The sequence below is a fragment of the Xiphias gladius genome, chromosome 4 (genome assembly GCF_016859285.1).
Source record: "Xiphias gladius isolate SHS-SW01 ecotype Sanya breed wild chromosome 4, ASM1685928v1, whole genome shotgun sequence".
In the NCBI taxonomy this organism is placed as follows: domain Eukaryota; kingdom Metazoa; phylum Chordata; class Actinopteri; order Istiophoriformes; family Xiphiidae; genus Xiphias; species Xiphias gladius.
Genome location: NC_053403.1, coordinates 11,347,305 through 11,364,095, shown reverse-complemented (window position 1 = coordinate 11,364,095; position 16,791 = coordinate 11,347,305). Strand labels below are relative to the sequence as shown.

At 40.5% G+C, this 16,791-nt stretch overlaps 1 protein-coding gene across 9 annotated transcripts in view; it reads right to left on the bottom strand.

Moving 5' to 3' along the window:
* utrn (utrophin) overlaps positions 1-16,791 on the bottom strand; it is a 181,466-nt gene that overhangs the window by 14,005 nt on the left and 150,670 nt on the right. For 8 of the 9 annotated variants that reach the window (XM_040125316.1, XM_040125317.1, XM_040125319.1 and 5 more), the window contains 5 exons: positions 16,170-16,281; positions 12,610-12,746; positions 6,726-6,764; positions 6,180-6,245; positions 2,003-2,068 (listed from right to left, as the gene is read on the bottom strand). In XM_040125316.1, coding sequence (XP_039981250.1) covers positions 2,003-2,068; positions 6,180-6,245; positions 6,726-6,764; positions 12,610-12,746; positions 16,170-16,281 — 420 coding nt within the window. The remainder of the gene's footprint in view (positions 1-2,002; positions 2,069-6,179; positions 6,246-6,725; positions 6,765-12,609; positions 12,747-16,169; positions 16,282-16,791) is intronic. The other variant, XM_040125318.1, reaches the window with a different exon arrangement.

Here is a 16,791-nt window from a genome sequence, read left to right as displayed (position 1 = left end):
GACAATTTCTTTCTTGATATTTAAAGTACGCATACAGGTGCTATATTGTGTTTAATGCTGATAAGTACAAAGCCATTCTCGTCACAGATGTGTTCTACAAAAATACTCTATTCACAGTTATCTTTTATGATTGGCATTTAAATTTCCTTTTTCTTGGAGGATTGTGTTCTTTTTATCTTCACAGCTACATTCTAGCTGTTGTTGTTTTGCAGGAACGCGGAATGCAAATTTGACAGAAATTACACTGATGTAAAAGTGAGTGAACGCACAAGAACTATGATTATGTTCCAAATGTGCCCTGGTGGGGTGTTTTTTCCTTCTGCTGCTAAACCCATTAGCCTTCATCATCAAATCATCTTCCTCACCTCATTAGCGCTCCACACACTTCCGTGTACGAGCGTCACTGTTGTTTTCGGAACTGCCAAAGATAATGGCTTTTTCTCTTAAATGAGCCCTTGTACAAAGTGTAAAGGAGAAAGCGAGGAGGAGTGGGATGAATGTGTTTGTCCCTCATTATGAAAGCTTTGAGAGGAAAAAATAAATCCACCAACACTTTTTGTCTTTCTATTCTTCTGTCCTTCTACTGAACAGTTGAAAAGAGAGAGTGCGGAAAAAATGCAGCTTTTGGGAGTCTTCAATCGAAGACCTTCTGTTTGTAAAACCGCTATTCTGAGGTTTTCCATTTGTTTCTTATTGCAAGGTTAGATGAAGGTGAAGTGTGGGAGCAGTGGTCCACATGATGCACACACATCAGCCAGGGATGCAACAGAAGTTCAGAATGAAACTGATGCTTCACTTCATCTTCACTGAAGACTCTCAAAGGTTTTAACCATCTTCCCATGTGCTTTTCCACTGTTGTGCTGTAAATTCTCCTTTTTAAAGAATTTCCTTTTTAAAAATCCAAAAGCTTTTTTCCCTTCTTTTCATGGGGCATGCAGGGAATCTCTTTGCTCTCTTTCTCTCTTTTTTGGCTTTGTGCTGATTTAAAAAAAAAAAAAAACTCGTGTTACAATCGCATGTACAAATTAATTTCAAACATACATACACACATTGCTAATTTCCAAATCTAAGAGGATGATCTATGATCTGGGAAATCTTGAGATCTACAAGACAATAATACAGTGTGCGCCTGGCCCAGTGGGCTTCAAGAGTTCATTCCCCCGATTAGGATCTCAGCTGGAAAAAGAGACTAATGCACCCAACCTGAATGGCCTGTAGGACACACACACACATACACACAATCACACACCCACACACACACACACACACACACACACACACACACACACACAATCACATGGTCCTCTTCAGCTTTTTTCCCCTTTTTTTCTGATTTCCTCTATTTTCAAGTTTGCCATGTTCTCACCTCCTATCAACTAAAGATAACTGGTCGTTATCAGAGATCCTGAGACCAATCACTCTCACTTTTCATTTTTGGCACTCCATTACATTTCCTCTAATGTCCTCTCCTTCCCGCTGTATTCAACCACATTGCATTGTCTTTTTCCCCTCACTCTTTTTCCCCGACACTTCTATCGCTCTCCCAAAACCTCTCTCAGTTCTCTCACAGTCTGCCTTGATCTTGTTTCAGGAATGTGCAAAGCCACATTGGTGCTTCTTTGACTGGTTTTGATTGACTGAAACCAGGGAAAGACAATTAAACAGTACGCTTGGAGATGTCTTAGCATTATAACGAAACCAAATATCAACAAATAAGTAAAGAAAATTTCATTTGAACTTTGAAAAAAATGGTTCATTCTTTGGAGTAGATGTTCATCTGACTTCATTCAAATGGAAAACATAATTAGCTTACATTCATAAATTGCATGTGGAAATAAAGATGTTTGCATGACGATGTTTCTGGACAGGTGTAAGATTGCAGCAATTGGAAAATGAAATCTGTGAAACAATGTTTTATGGAAATATGCAGTCATGGTGTAGGAAATGTCAAAATGTGTGTATAACAAAAAAAAAATGTTGGCGATGACAAGGGGTGACTTACATGCTTCCTGTGGCTGAGCTGCTGTCTGTGGGCAGAGAGCCGTTGGAGCGCTCCATCTGGGCCAACCTGAGAAAGAAACCATCATCAGGGACAAAACTTAAACATGTCAAAGCTGTCATCATACCATTAAATACCAGTATGAACAAATGGGGATCTCAATGCCACATCAACAAACCAAATAAGATTTTAAACATGCAGTGAAATCTCTAAACAGATTAAATGACAAAGAAAAAAAAAAAAGGATTACAGGGTCCAAATACAATTTTATACACGTGTGGACATATTTTTTGAGACACGTACAGCAGAAATGTCTATTTTTTCTGGTGACAATGAAGCTGGTTCCCCTGATCAAAGCCTGTATTCACCGAACTCTGTAATATAGCAGCAGCAGCGTTGTCCAGAAGATTAATAATATGATCCACACAATATCCTTTAGGATGAAGTTGAACTGTGAAAGAATATAGGGGGAAGCCACTGGGAAGAGATACTTTAAGTTTGAATTTCATGAGTCAAATCTTCAGATGCACTTTGTGCATTTCCCCGTGCAAATCTATTAGCTACAATGTCAGCGTTTATGGTTCGGTTAGAATTGTAATTCAGTTAGAATTCATTTGGAATAAGAAAACTCCCAAGGATATGCCAGCAACTTTTACCGACGCCAAAGGTGCTGGGGGAAATTTGAGGTTTTACTTCTGGGCAGCCAATCTTAGAATAATACAGTCCCGGCTATAGTTTGACTCATACCACTCCCCGTTAAGAGTTCCTCTTCTGGCTACACGAAAAATTTAATTGTCGAAACGTCTTCGAGAATCTGGAATCAGTTAAGACGCTGTTTTAGTCTCCAAACATACTCTACTCCAGCCCCAATAATTGCCAATCATGCTTTTCCTCCATCTTTGGTAGATGTTGAATTCACTATTTAGTCCAAGCTATGCATCAAATTGTTTCAAGACCTATATACTATTAAACACCTTTGTGTCTTCCAAACAGGTATCTCAAAAGTTTGCCTGACCTAAACAACACTTTTTCTGATATCTACAGATCCACAGTTTTGTTAGTAGTAAATTCCCTCAGTTTCCTAACCTAACCATTCACCATTGGACACATCCCTCATGCCAGTACCTGCTCTGAAAGGAAAGATGTCATATATCTATGCTAAGATTCATTCCCTACGTCTGGTCTCTTTAAACTCCATTAAGGCACTTTGGGAAGTGGATCTGGCAGAGGAGAACTCTGAGGAACTTTTGGAGGATGCTCTTAATAAAGTACACAAATCATCTATTTGTGCAAAACATGGACTGATCCAGTGCAACATTGTAAACTGCACCAACCTGCACTGCACTCTAGAATCTATAAAGATGGGACCCCAACTTGCGACAGATGTTGCCAAGCACCGGCAAGCCATGTACATTTGTTCTGGTCTTGTCCTACTTGACAGTCCTACTGGGGGGAAATATTAGATCATTGTCAAAGGTTACTCGAAAATCTATTTAACCTAATGCTATGATTGCATTGTTCGGTGTAACTCCCCCCACAGTACCACTCTCTTCCCTAAAGGCAGCCTTTACAGTCTTTGTCACCCTACTAGCCAGACGCCTGTTGTGCTCAAGCAGAAATCTCCAAACACCTACTTTGCATATCCTATGGATGCAAGAGGATTCATTCATTTTGTCAAACTGGAAGGAATCAGATGCAAAACTAAGAGCTCCCTGAGAAAAATATGCAAGATGTGGGACTCTTTCTGCGAGGATCTACAAGAGCTGGAGTTGCCAGATATCCCTGATTGACTGATGAGGTATTTTTAGCAATATTAAAATTGTGACATGACAAGCATCAGACTGACAAACAGCTATCACTTTGTGTTCAACTATTTTATGTTATTACTATCATTATACATTTATATTTTTCTATCTTTTATTTTTATTTTATTATTAAATCATTTTATGTCCTTAGTCTTGGGTCATGCTTGTAGTATCTGTCCTGACATGGTCCTGTCTTAGTTTTGCATTGTTTCTATCTTGCTTACTATTTGCACCTTTGCTGTATCACTATTGTTCTGACATTATGTCATTCTATTGTTTATCTGTTTGATTGGGAAAATGAACAGATTGTGAGGAAAAAAAAAAAAATGTAATTCACGAGGCTCATGTCTGTGTCATTGCTGATAAAACAATGCAGCCAGACACACTGAGCGAAGGTTAATGGCGTGTCACCAATGGAAGGTTACAGGCCAGACAGAGCAGTGCTGCATCAGAAGGCAATTCGTGATTTAAGCCTTGTGTGGAAGGACACATTGGGATCTACTATGATGCAAGGAAACCTTGTCCGTTTTGGAAAAGATAAGCTTTGGACTGAGTAGAGGTTTAATTCAAGGGGCTAGATGGGTTTAGGAAACAGTGACACTTGTGGATCTTAATGTTCAGACTTATTTTAAGATAAAAAATGACAGGTTTTCAGTCTCAGTGCAGCAGAACATTACCTTGGTGATGGTGGTAATGATTAACTGCAACTGCAGCAGTATCATTTGAAGTGGGTGGCTGAAAAAAAGCTATCGTTAGAATCTGTTGCTACTCTGATCTCAGCAGTGAATCCAAAATGTCACCAGCCATGCCGCAGTGGTGGGCGGTTGCATGTTTTCTGAGTTTACTCACCGAGCAGACTCCGACAGTCATCTGATATTTAATGTTTGCGAACACCGTTTGTCACAAAATAAAAAGCAGATCCACCCTTTTCAGAGGTGTAGTTTATGGCTGTACTTTTTCTGACATCAAACAATAAAAAATGTCAATAGTCGACTAACACATGACACTTCTTGTGTCACAGCTGCATTTTTCCACTGCACTCAAGGTTTGCAAAATATCTAAAAAGTTCAGACTGACATTTGTGAGTCTATACTTAAAGTTACAGTGAAATTTCGTTAAGTATTTTTTTGTACATATTCCTGTCCATGACAAAAATCCTGATATTGCTCTGGTGCAGCCTCAAGGGAAAAAAGCATTTTTGTTTTTCTCATTTGGCTGTCATTGCAAACAGGTCTCAAACAGATCTCAAAATTACCCTTTTAAGATGTTTATTTTAGTCTCAGATTTAGTGAAAAAACCTTCATTCTGACTTTGTAATGCCTCAGCTCAGTAGAGCCAGTTCAGATTCTCAAAATAACTAACAGGATTTTTTGATAGATACTGGCACAGGATGCTTTGTGTTTGATTCTGAACTAAAAGTGTCAGGTTGATATCTGTTTCATTTTGTAATCAGAATAAATAGCATAAAGAAAAGAAAACTATTCTCCACAATATTTCCCTATATGCAGGACAGGAGCAACTAATAAAGATAATTAACGGTATCTCTATTTACATGATGGCCTTGTAGCTATACTGAACAGTCTAAAGCTGCCAGTATGCTTCATCAGAAGTGCTTGACGGAAGGTCGAATAGCTTTGAAAACCCCCTTCTCCCACACGTTGCCAACATAGGAGTTGGCGGGGGCTCTGTATGACAGCCGTCTTTTCACCCTGCCTTTGAGTGTGGCCATTTAGAACTGGTATGAACACACTGGATTTCTGGCATGTATGAACTAGTTCTTTTGAAGCATAACACAGCCCTAAGGCTCCACACTACTTCTTCCTTAAAAATGTCTCCATTAGAGAGGCATGTTATGATATCAAATAATGTTTTTTTTTCCCCATCTACTGCAAATCCTATTTATACATTTTACATTTCTACTGATATAGTGTTTACCGTCATTAAATGTGATTTTTCCAAGCTTCCAGGCAGCTGCTGTTTTCCATTTATTTCATGCTTTTAGAGTCATTGTACAGAGATTTGATTTGGTTGTCATGTCTTATCATTGTTAATATCAGATGATTGATTTTTATATATCTTTACAAACGCAGACTGAAAGCATATATGACTTGGAGCGTGGGAATTACACATTCAAAACATTCTGGCATTCCTTGGAGAATGGTGTGCAACTATAAAAATGATTTTTTATTTGTAGTAAATCCTCTAAAACACGCAAAAACACTGGTATGGCCATTTATAAGTGGGTTTTCTCATTCTATAATGAAGCTCTTGAGATTTTTTTTTAATATGCAACATTTAAATGCAGTTAGCAATTCTTTATATGTAGGCTTTGTGGCGTCTGACATGAGATGATGAGTGGAGAGTGCAGTGCATACCTGCTGGCATACTGCTCTATCCTGGAATGGGTGTCATCATGAGAGAGCTGAGGTGACTGGGACAGCCTGGAAATGAATGGGGTAATGGATATGAATGAGATTCGGCACGCTCACACAACCTCATTAGCACACAGATTCACAGCCTCATGCACACACAGTCGCTTGCACACAACCTAACGGCCCTTCACAACATCACCTAGGAAACAAATCTGATGATCCTAGAAAGAGAAATAGGACAGCAGGATGATCTACGGAGCGGTTGGACAGTTTCTGACAGCTGCTGCTGGGATGAGCAACTGAATGCTAGTTGGATGCTTTAGAGAGGAGAAGGAGGTGATGGTAAGGAGACAGTGGGTGAGGTTTTTGGTTGCATGTTCAGCCAGTGGATCAGGCATGCAGGCATGCAACATGCAGTGCACTCATGGCTTAGTTGGTGTAAGGACGTAGGGGGAGATGAGCGGGGAGAGCAGGGAGTAAAAGGAGGTGTTGTCTGAAGGCATTCCAGTCTGGAGACGAGGTGTAGTTTCTGGTGGCGTAGATACTCACTCATACTGCTCCGGACACATGCTGATGAGGGTGACGGGACTGTAAGAGAATCGGGGAGGGAGGGAAGGGGAGTAAAGGTACCAAAAAACATTTGAGGGTCAAATCGACTCAGTCGGTCAGACAGAAAAACACAGCAGGTGGAGGAAGAGTCTGTCCAACAGCTGAGCGGCTGGACACAATGCACAGGGAAAGCATGTAAAACATGTAAAACAGTCACCAATACATACACCACATGTAGTCCCTTGTGACATTATGTAAAACCTGCTTTAAAATAGACTTGAGACACAGAAAATATGTATGGTGACAGTCAGATTTGTGTCAAAATGTGCAAATGGACCTGTCAGCACACTGCAATAAACCCAGGTTATGTGTGTGAAAGCTCGCACAGAAAAGGGTTTTGTATGTCAGCTGATTCGCTGTTGTCACACACATTTCATTAAATTGTTTTTACAATTTCTCCTGCATACACGAGGATATGGCCCAAATTCATTCCCTTTTTTCATTTATTTCCAGCAGGATTTACTCAAATAGCACGCCAGAAAAACATATATACAGCACAATCTATTTTCTGGTTAATCTGCTATTGAGTACATTATGTTACAAGAAGAAAACTAAAACACGGTATGAGAACCCAGCAAATGAAGTCTTTAGAGTTTTTGGAAATAAAATATGACAAAGTAGGATGATAAGCCATGTGTGTTGATGTCAAAGTCTTTTTAAGTATCTGTTTTCTAGTCCGTGGTAATTGCTGCTATTCTTAGGGACGCACAGCATAAATTCTTATTCGTAAACAAATGGGACACCTTCTTATCTCAGAGGCACAAAGAAATGTGCTGTTTTCATGGAGGAGGTTGGCTAGAAAATTGATAAGATAACAGTTGAGGTTGATATTCTTCTGCCTCGTGCTTTTGTTCCCACATTAAAGCAGGGAAATTCAGAGGGAGACGTATGGCATGGCGGTTATGTTTCTCGCAGCTGGGCAGCCAATGTAGTCCGACTTCTATAGCGGCAAGGAGAATTCAAAATGTAGCAGGGGATTCAGACAGAGAAGAGTTTTTTTTTTTTTTTTTTTTTTTTTAAAGGGAGTGAGAGAAAAAGGGAAATCGGGGTCGGCAGGGCAGACTGAGTTAACTACTGAGACAGAGCTCAAGCGTTTCATTCGCCCCCGCCGATATCTTTGCCAGCAGGAACAGTCAGTGTCTTCTTTTTGTTTTTCAGGAGAGCGATGTCAGTTTTTATCTCTGCCAAAAACTGATAGCTTCGTAGAACGTAGATTGTTTTTACTTTCACCCAAATTTGGCATACCTGTGTACAAAGATATAACTTTAACCTTCAGATTGCTGCACTTGAGAGGAAGTAGTCTGTAGTGAAGAGAAAAACACATGTAACAGAAAGGAAGGGAGGGAGGGAGAAGAAATTGGAAATGAAGCATGCGAAAACAAAACTAGGACAAAACCTAGTATATGGCTGGTCTGCTTATGGTCAATGTGTGAAATTCAGGAAAACTGTGGTGGAACTGCTGTAAACCAATACTTTCAGCGTAAAGTAGCTAAAGCCTGCTCGAAAAGTCGATGTAATACACTAACTAGGAAAAATTGAGACACCATTGCGTCGTGTTTGCATTCTGTCAAGCGTCAGCCAGTTGCAGCCCTTTATCTGTTTGCTTCTCTCCTACTGTCTGTGCTCACATATACAGTATTTCAATAAGGCTGAATTCCTAATAAAGCTGTTCTCATATACATGTTTTTCTGTTTCTGTTGTCAGACAATGGAACAAGTTAAACCACTCAGACTACATGTTAACCAGCGGTCACTTCCAACCCATTTCCAAGCTGCTGCTCTGCACTGCTAAAATCCTGGTTTTATAACCTCAATGCTGTCTGACAAAAAATCACCGTACACATTAGCTGAAGAAAGCAGCTGTGCTGTGATTTCGTCTATATTAACTATACTAAAATGATCACTCAGAGAGAAGTCGAATGAGACGCAGAGAGAGGTGAGCCTGTGGAGGGAAAGCACGACCTTGCGCTCGCGGGGCAATGCTGGTGACTCTTTTCTACGGAAAGCAGGTGAACTTTGTCCAAAAAGCTGTTGCTAAAATCTTGACTACAGTGAACCTAAAACTAAAAACAGTATTTATAAGATATCACAATCAGCCAATGTATGATGAATATTTTAGGTTAACTGCCTCATTTTAAAAAAAATACTGAGAAAGTACTGCTTTCAGTGAGAATGTGGCCTATTTTATTCAATCTGAGAGGTTGGTTTTGAAAAAAATTACACAGTTCTGCGTCTCTGCCCTTTGATTTGGTACTCGTGTGAATGAGCTCACACATCGTAAGTCAAACTCAATCAGACAGAAAATTCCAAACACACCATCAGTATATAGACAGTGACATTTTAACAAAGTCTTTACTAATAAAGGTTAACGTCTTGGGAGTAGGGTGAAGGCTGAGCCTGGAGTAAACAAATGGTAATGGAACTTGGATAAGCAATAAACACCCTCTCACAGGCTGTGAAACCCATGTAGAGGGGCATGTTTTTTGAAAACCCTGGCTCAAATAATACTACCAAACTTAGCACTTGGAGTGCTGTGTTTCCCGCTGGCTACTCTAGAAAACTTAGAACTGCTGACTCAGAAAGAACTTAAGAAACTGCCAAAAAAAAATCTGATGTCTGTTGTCATCTCTTTATGTATTTGTGAAAAATATTACATTATATGTTTCACTGTGTTTTTTTTTTGGGGGGGGGGGTGCCAAGCAAGGCTTCTAAAAATCTATTTAGTCCATTATGCTGTGGTAGTCAGTCACAGTTAGCACTGCTTCTCTCTGCTCTCCAGATACAGATACAGACTGAGAGATACTCCTGTTTTCCTCATTGGCATGTGGATTACAGTAAATACATAAAAATGTGGACATGCTTTGTGTGTGCATATGAGCGTACAGAATACTGTATATACAATTTATATATAAATTATGTGCCTTGATGTATATATTGTATCTGATGTTTGTATGATTGGAAGCAGATAATTAAATTAGCAATTTGGAGGCAAAGATATCATGCAAGATATAATCTACCTGACACCTAAGTGCTATTTACTACAAACTCATTTGCTCTGGCGACCTACCTTCATACAATACACTTATCTACATATACATGTACTAAACATACATACATGAAAAGTGTATGTTTCCTTAATGTAATGAATTCTAAATTCAAAAACTACTTTTACTTTTAATAGAACGCTTTTCACTTTTACTTTTTCAGTCCTGTATAAGTGTCTCTCTGGCTTTTCCCAATAATGAACAGAAGGCCAAACTTTTCCCATGACCACAAGAAGAAAAAAAAAACAAAAAAACAAAAATTCAGCGAATAATTTTCAAATCCACGTTCAAAGCCATTAACCTCTCTGCAAATGCCTAATGCAGCAGAGACCCGTCTTACCTATCTGGTTATGTAGGGAAAAAACAGAATACCGACACTGAGTGGGAAACCATAAGAAGGGTTCTTTCACATTATCAAATATAGATAGCTGTGACAAATCAAAAATCCTATCTGGCGTGAAATTAAGCAAAGATATAAGTGGGAGGTGAGAGTGGGTGGTGTTTTGCTCTATCAAGGTGGAGGGAAATTGAGTGGGTGGAATTATAAAGGAGAAATGATGATACAAGAGTAGAAAGGAGAGAGACAGGGAGTGAGTGCACTAGGGAGGGCAATTATACGGCAGACAATCTAATTTTCGTTTCTGCTTCTACAATGCTTATAACTTCTTGGAAGTTCCCTTTTTTAAGACAACCAATGGAGCCTGATGATGCATTAAAAGGGTTTTCAGGGGGTATTTAAAGAATGAAATCTCTTGATATTGTTCAAAGTTGCACACAGAAAGAGAAACCGGAATACTTCTGTAAGTGTGATGTTCAGTCCATTAGTAGTCCATCAACGAAGATGACAAATTGGGAGCAATCACATTCTTATAACAACCAACATGGCAGCAAATGTTATGATGTTTACTTTATCTGTATAATTCCTCTTTTTAAGCAGGGACTAAACCTTGTTCCAATTACAGAAAAATCCATTTCCATTTAGGTCACAGTATTCTTTTTAGTGAAGATGGCAAGACCCACAAACTGTGACAATAACGGTCTAAAATGAATGTGGTATGCCGAGCATTTCTTAACACTAAGCCAGATCGTGTAGCAAGCTCACAAGCTAAAAATTGCACATACAGGCTTCTTTCCGCACATAAAGCTGTCTCTAGAGTACACAAGCCTGTGGCAACATGTGGATAGCCCACAGCTCACAGGAGAGACCTAATGCAGTAAAAGAGACAGGAATATGATGACCACGAAATAGTCTCCATTCCCTTCTGGCATATTCTGAAAAGATCCCCACGTTTCGCCCAACAATTTCTATACCTATTCAAGGCATTTATCAGGCAGGCAGCTCTGCAGGAGTCATTTTTCAGAGAGGAAGGGAAGTGAGAATGGATCAAGGTGGGAGGTGAGGAGGAGGACAGGCAAAGATGGGAGGGATGAAAGAGGGAGTGCAATCCATCTGAGAGGTGACTGCGTGCAGCTGGATGTCAGGGAAAATCTATCGTAAGTGAATAGGTGACTCACTGTGCGTGCACGCACGGACATCTTTGACACGTTTTCGGCACTCAAAAGCTGCACAACTACTTTGTTCAAAGGTAACAGAGCATGAGCGGGAAACGTCAGACTATAACATGAGTAGTGACTGAGTGACGGCTGACAGGCAGAGAAAAGGAGACAGTAGATAGACAGATAGATAGAATGCAGAGGAAAACACAAAGAAAATGTAACAAAGTGTGAAAGTCTCTGAGCACAAGGGGCCAACAGGTACATAGACACACAAACTGAGTGGGAAAGTGGGAAAACACTCCCTACATACTGGAGCACAGGGTTGCGTGTGTGTGTGTTTGCCGAGTGTCACACGTGAGAGTTTTCCTAACTTGTGACCTGAGGATATTTATGACAGAGAGAGTGATTGGACAGTGAGATATATTTAAAGGGGCACTCCACCACTTTTACGTGTCAAAGTCAATTTGGTAGACATGGGGAGTACTACTCAACCAGCGAAAACTGCTGTGTAATGTCTTGTGTGGCTCTGGAGAAGCTTCGTTAATTCGAAGAGAATTACTATTACAAGTCTTGCCACTTGAGTAATCTTGCCCAGGAGGCAAGAGAGACGAGGCGAGCAGGTAGGTTCTAACAAGACATGCTACCCAGTTGCATTTTGGGAAGTGGAGGATCCAAGGTTTTGGGATCTTGAGTCAGGATACCTCGATTGACCCATCTTATTTTCTTCTCTCATTAGTCCCTAATGTTATCAACATGCAATACTAAATCAGTGAAGCACCACTTTAAAATACAGTTTAAGCATTCTATGCATTTATGTCAGTTGGCAAAAACTTTGTTTACATTTTCCAAAAGAGGGTGATTATGATCTAATTTATTTCTTCCTCCCTCATCTTCTTCCTCCTAATCTAACAATGCAAGTGAGAGAGGTGTGTGTGGAGGCCACCTGTCCTCTACAACTTACTAGAGCTCCATAATGCACTGTTTTCACAAAGTCACAGCCCCTTTTGAGCAATTCAATCAAAATTTGAAAATTTGACTTTAATCCCACTCGTAACTAAACCTCTCCGACACACTCCGTTCCACCCACAAATACGTCATGCTGCTGAGGCTAGAAAACGCCTTCACTTCCCCCTTCACTGTGACTGTAAGTGACTTTAGGGCAGCTGAAAGGTGCTGGCAGGCATGACCCGACAGACATGCTGTGTATGAGGAGTTTGTAATGTACCACAGCCAATCAGATTTGAGCACCATTCTGATTCATAAAGACACTCGGGTGCTACTTACGTTTCCATGTTGTCGCCCTCCAAAACCGTCTGCACCGGTAGGTAACCGAGCCGAGGATGCTTGGCAAAATACTTCTTCGATCGGAATTTATTCTTCAGCACTTTGGTGAAATCACGCATGTCCTCACCTGATGTCGTCTATGTGAGAGACGGAGAAAAAGGTTGTTTATTGCAGTGTTTGCGTGTGTGTGTGTGGGTGTGAGTGTGTCTCTTGTGCACACATAAGAAGCCTAAGCATTTGGGTGGAAGAGGCTGTGTTTTTGTTAATTAGATATTTAGCAGAGGTGTTCCTCCTGCAGAAGCGGTTTCTGCCTTGCAAGCAAACAACAAATTGCCACAACAGTCTGACCAGACGGTGAGAAAATCCCTTTTCAGAGGATTTAGACAACTACCGCTGAACACACGCGCACACGCACGCGCGCACGCACACACACGGACAAATACACAACTCCCAGAGTTGACAGATGTGCGTAAATGTACAGACTCTGTTGAGTTCACTTGGCTTATTGACTAATCCACACAATTTAAGATGGTAGCTTGAGCAAACCAACAGCAATTACAGAACAATTACACTAAAGCTGGAGAAGAATTTGTGCAAGTTTATATGTGCGCGTGTGTGTTTTTTTCAAGCTCCTTCCTGTTTGGCTTAATAGACTTTTTTTTTTTTCTTTTTAAGATTATTTTCTTGCCCTTTATTAGATAGTGACAATGTAGATATAGACAGGAAACGAGAGAGCAATGAAGGTCTCCAGCTGGAATCGAATCAGATACGTTGCAGTTATATGATGTGTGTCTTAACCAATAGGTCACCAGGATGCCATCTGATGTGTTGAGACAGCTAGAAAAAAATGTTCATTCCAGTAAAATGACACCAGACACATGAGTCACAGTCGAACCAGAGCAACATCTCCTCTTAGGAAATGTAGAAACATTTAAATTACAGTAATCAATGCAGCACAACACCAAATATGGCTTCTTCAATATCACTGAAAAAGTCCACTGGAACTATGAAAATGCCACTCCCATAAAAATCTAAACCTAATAAAAAAGCAATATTGCGGCCATAAAAGAAACAGTGCAACAAAGATGAGAGAACAAATCTTATTAAATTACCGCACTGGGCGCCACAAAGGCCACTATCAATCTGTAACTCTCTGCAAAAATTACTTTTTTTTAGCATCATTATTAAATATGGACTTGATATTTTCAAAGGTATAAAACAAAAATGCTATTTGGTTTGAGCATGGGGAGAAGCGTAAATATAATGATATATTATACTGATATTTTTAGAGAACACAAAGAGAAACAACTTGCAATACGAAGGTGTCGAATAGAGTTGAGTTGAACTGTAGGATTTAAGATGACAGAAGAAGTTGATTCAGATGAGTTTTCACTTGATTTCCCCGCAGCAGGAGTTACAGATTTGGTTCTAAGATACAGTTCTTCTTACAGCTTGGAGCTGCTGGGGTTTCTAGATTCCCGTCATATGACGATGCTTTTTTAAGCGGGATTCGAGTAGAAGCGTTTCAAGGTTTTTCTTATTTTTGTTCTACAGCCATTCAACTATTGATCTGGCTGTATGCTTCAGGTCACTGTTCAAGCAGAGCATAAGCCGTTGCACCAGTCTGAGGTGTTTGGCACCGTGAAGCAAGCTGTCCTCTATAATTTATCTGTATTTGGCTCCATTCATTGCTCCTTTATCCTCACACATCTTCCAGCTGTTTGTGCGGAAAAGCCTGCAGACAGTATGGACTTGTCCCAAACATTCGTCAACTTGGTGATTAGTTGTGACTGTTTTCTGGCAGACAGGGAGCTTAACATTATGGCAGATAAGTTCAAATATTAATTTAATCAGTGCATACAATCTTTTGTCTTGAGGTCTCAGTCTTTAACCGGCTTCTCTGCAACTTCCAGGCGGCTATCATGAGCATCTTTTCTGCCAAAAAGACCAGATCTCTGCAGCACTGATTACTGTCCCTCTGGCAAGATCTGTTATCGGAGCAGTTTTATCAGTGTGGTCCTCAAGTCCGTGATCTCATCTGAACAAAGTCTGTATTCCCCGGCTGCTCTGATCAGTTTGATCCCGCTCTAAGAGAGTGTAGGACAGTGTAAAATAGCAATTACTGGGCAACTCAGGGATACACTGACATACGTAGATGTAAGCAAATCATCTGAAATCATGTCTAATGAACTCTACTGGCCACAGTGTGGGTCAGGCTCTGAAGAAATCACAGGACAGTTTACAAGAATTTGGAAGAACCTCAATTGAAACTTTGGGGTGGAATTCTAAGCAAATTAAAAAATGTGGGTTCCTTTTTTATTAGTTGTATGAATCTGAAAAGACATATTTTCAGATTAAATCCACCTCAAGTTTTAAGATGTAAAACTACAAAATATGGGAAAAGTGTTGAATCCTCTCTGATGTCATTGTTTATTTCTTGCTTTCTGGTAAAGCTGATGATCAGTGAACTCGAGTGATTAACATTCCCTATCGCTGAGTACTAATCTTTAACCAATATTTTAAGTGTCTGTAGTTGCAGTAAAGCTGAAAATAAGATAATGGGGTTTTTTTTTTCTTCCAAAATTGTGGCAGGCAGCTGCTGGGCATCTTAACTCAGGGAAGAAGCATCACTGCTCCCTACAGCTACTCCTCCAAAGTCAATATCTATCCCATTTGCAAAATTGAAAAAGCAAATTAAAAGACAGAAATGACAAACGTCTCCACTTGAGTCACTCAAAGTTTGATTTAAAGTGATACTGAAACGAGTTGGCACACAATGTAAGTGATCCTAATTGATAATGAGAGCAATGTTCAATTCTGCCAAGCTCCCCATTTTCTAATAGTATTCTATCTGTGTAGTAGTAAAGTGAAATATAGCTTTCTGCCAGAATTTATAAAAAGACTTCAGAGAGTCATGCCCATTTTACCATTTGTTCACGTAAATTCAAATGAAGCCACAGGTCTGTCAGGGGGGGTTGACTGTGGAACAAGTTGGAGAAATCAACCGCATGGCAAGTGGGAAGTAGAGGCAAGGGGGAGGAGAAATATCAACTTGTATTAACCACAGTGAGGGGATAAAAATCTGCTCACAGAGTCACACTGAAGGGAATTAATCTCCTATTTCTGGCAAAAGCGAGCCCACATTGTAAGATAAGGGTACAGGTTAGGGTGAGGCATGTAACAGTTATGGTCCACACTTTGCCCAAGGACCGTAACTTGATATGCAAATCACAGATATACAAAATTTTCGGAAATTAAAACAACAGCATGTTTTCAAATTTGAAAGCTCTAATAGTTAAGAAGTCCCTGAGTCTGTAAAAAAAGACAAAAGCCTGAATATTAAGGAGTTGGAAGAGAGCGAGTCACTGCGACATTAGGAGAGAGACAGTTTTAATGAAAGATGGGTTAGGAGGTAACCCACGACTCTAAATGTGAATATCTGCGCTTTCATTAAATGGATGAGCAGAAATGTGTGAGCATGTGGAGAAGAGATATGAGGTGAGCTGCTGAACAACATGTGTGTCTTTGTATACGTGTGAGTGCGTGTGTTACTCCCTCACCGGTGTGCAGTACTCCACCATGGGGTAGTTGAGCTTGTGGCCCTTGGCGGTGCGCCCAGAGAAGAAGCAGCTCTGACACACGTCGTAGTTGAAATGCTTCAGACTGCGATACCTAAACAGAGAGAGGAGGGGAGAGAAAGAGGAGGTGAAAAGTGAGATAAGTGGAGTTGGGAAGCGGTGTGTGTGCGTGTGACCTTCATGTCCTCAGGGTGTGCTGGTGTGTGTGTGTGTGTGTGTGTGTGTTGGTGTGTGTGGCGTGTGCGTGTGACCTTCATGTCCTCAGGGTGTGCTGGTGTGTGTGTGTGTGTGTTGGTGTGTGTGGCGTGTGACCTTCATGTCCTCAGGGTGTGCTGGTGTGTCTGTGTGTGTGTGTGTGTGTGTGTGTGTGTGTGTGTGTGTGTGTGTGTGTGTGTGTGTGTGTGTGTGTGTGTGTGTGTGTGTGTGTGTGTGTGTGTGTGTGTGTGTGTGTGTGTGTGTGTTGGTGTGTGCGTGTGACCTTCATGTCCTCAGGGTGTGCTGGTGTGTGTGTGTGTGTGTGTGTGTGTGTGTGTGTGTGTGTGTGTGTGTGTGTGTGTGTGTGTGTGTGTGTGTGTGTGTGTGTGTGTGTGTGTGTGTGTGTGTG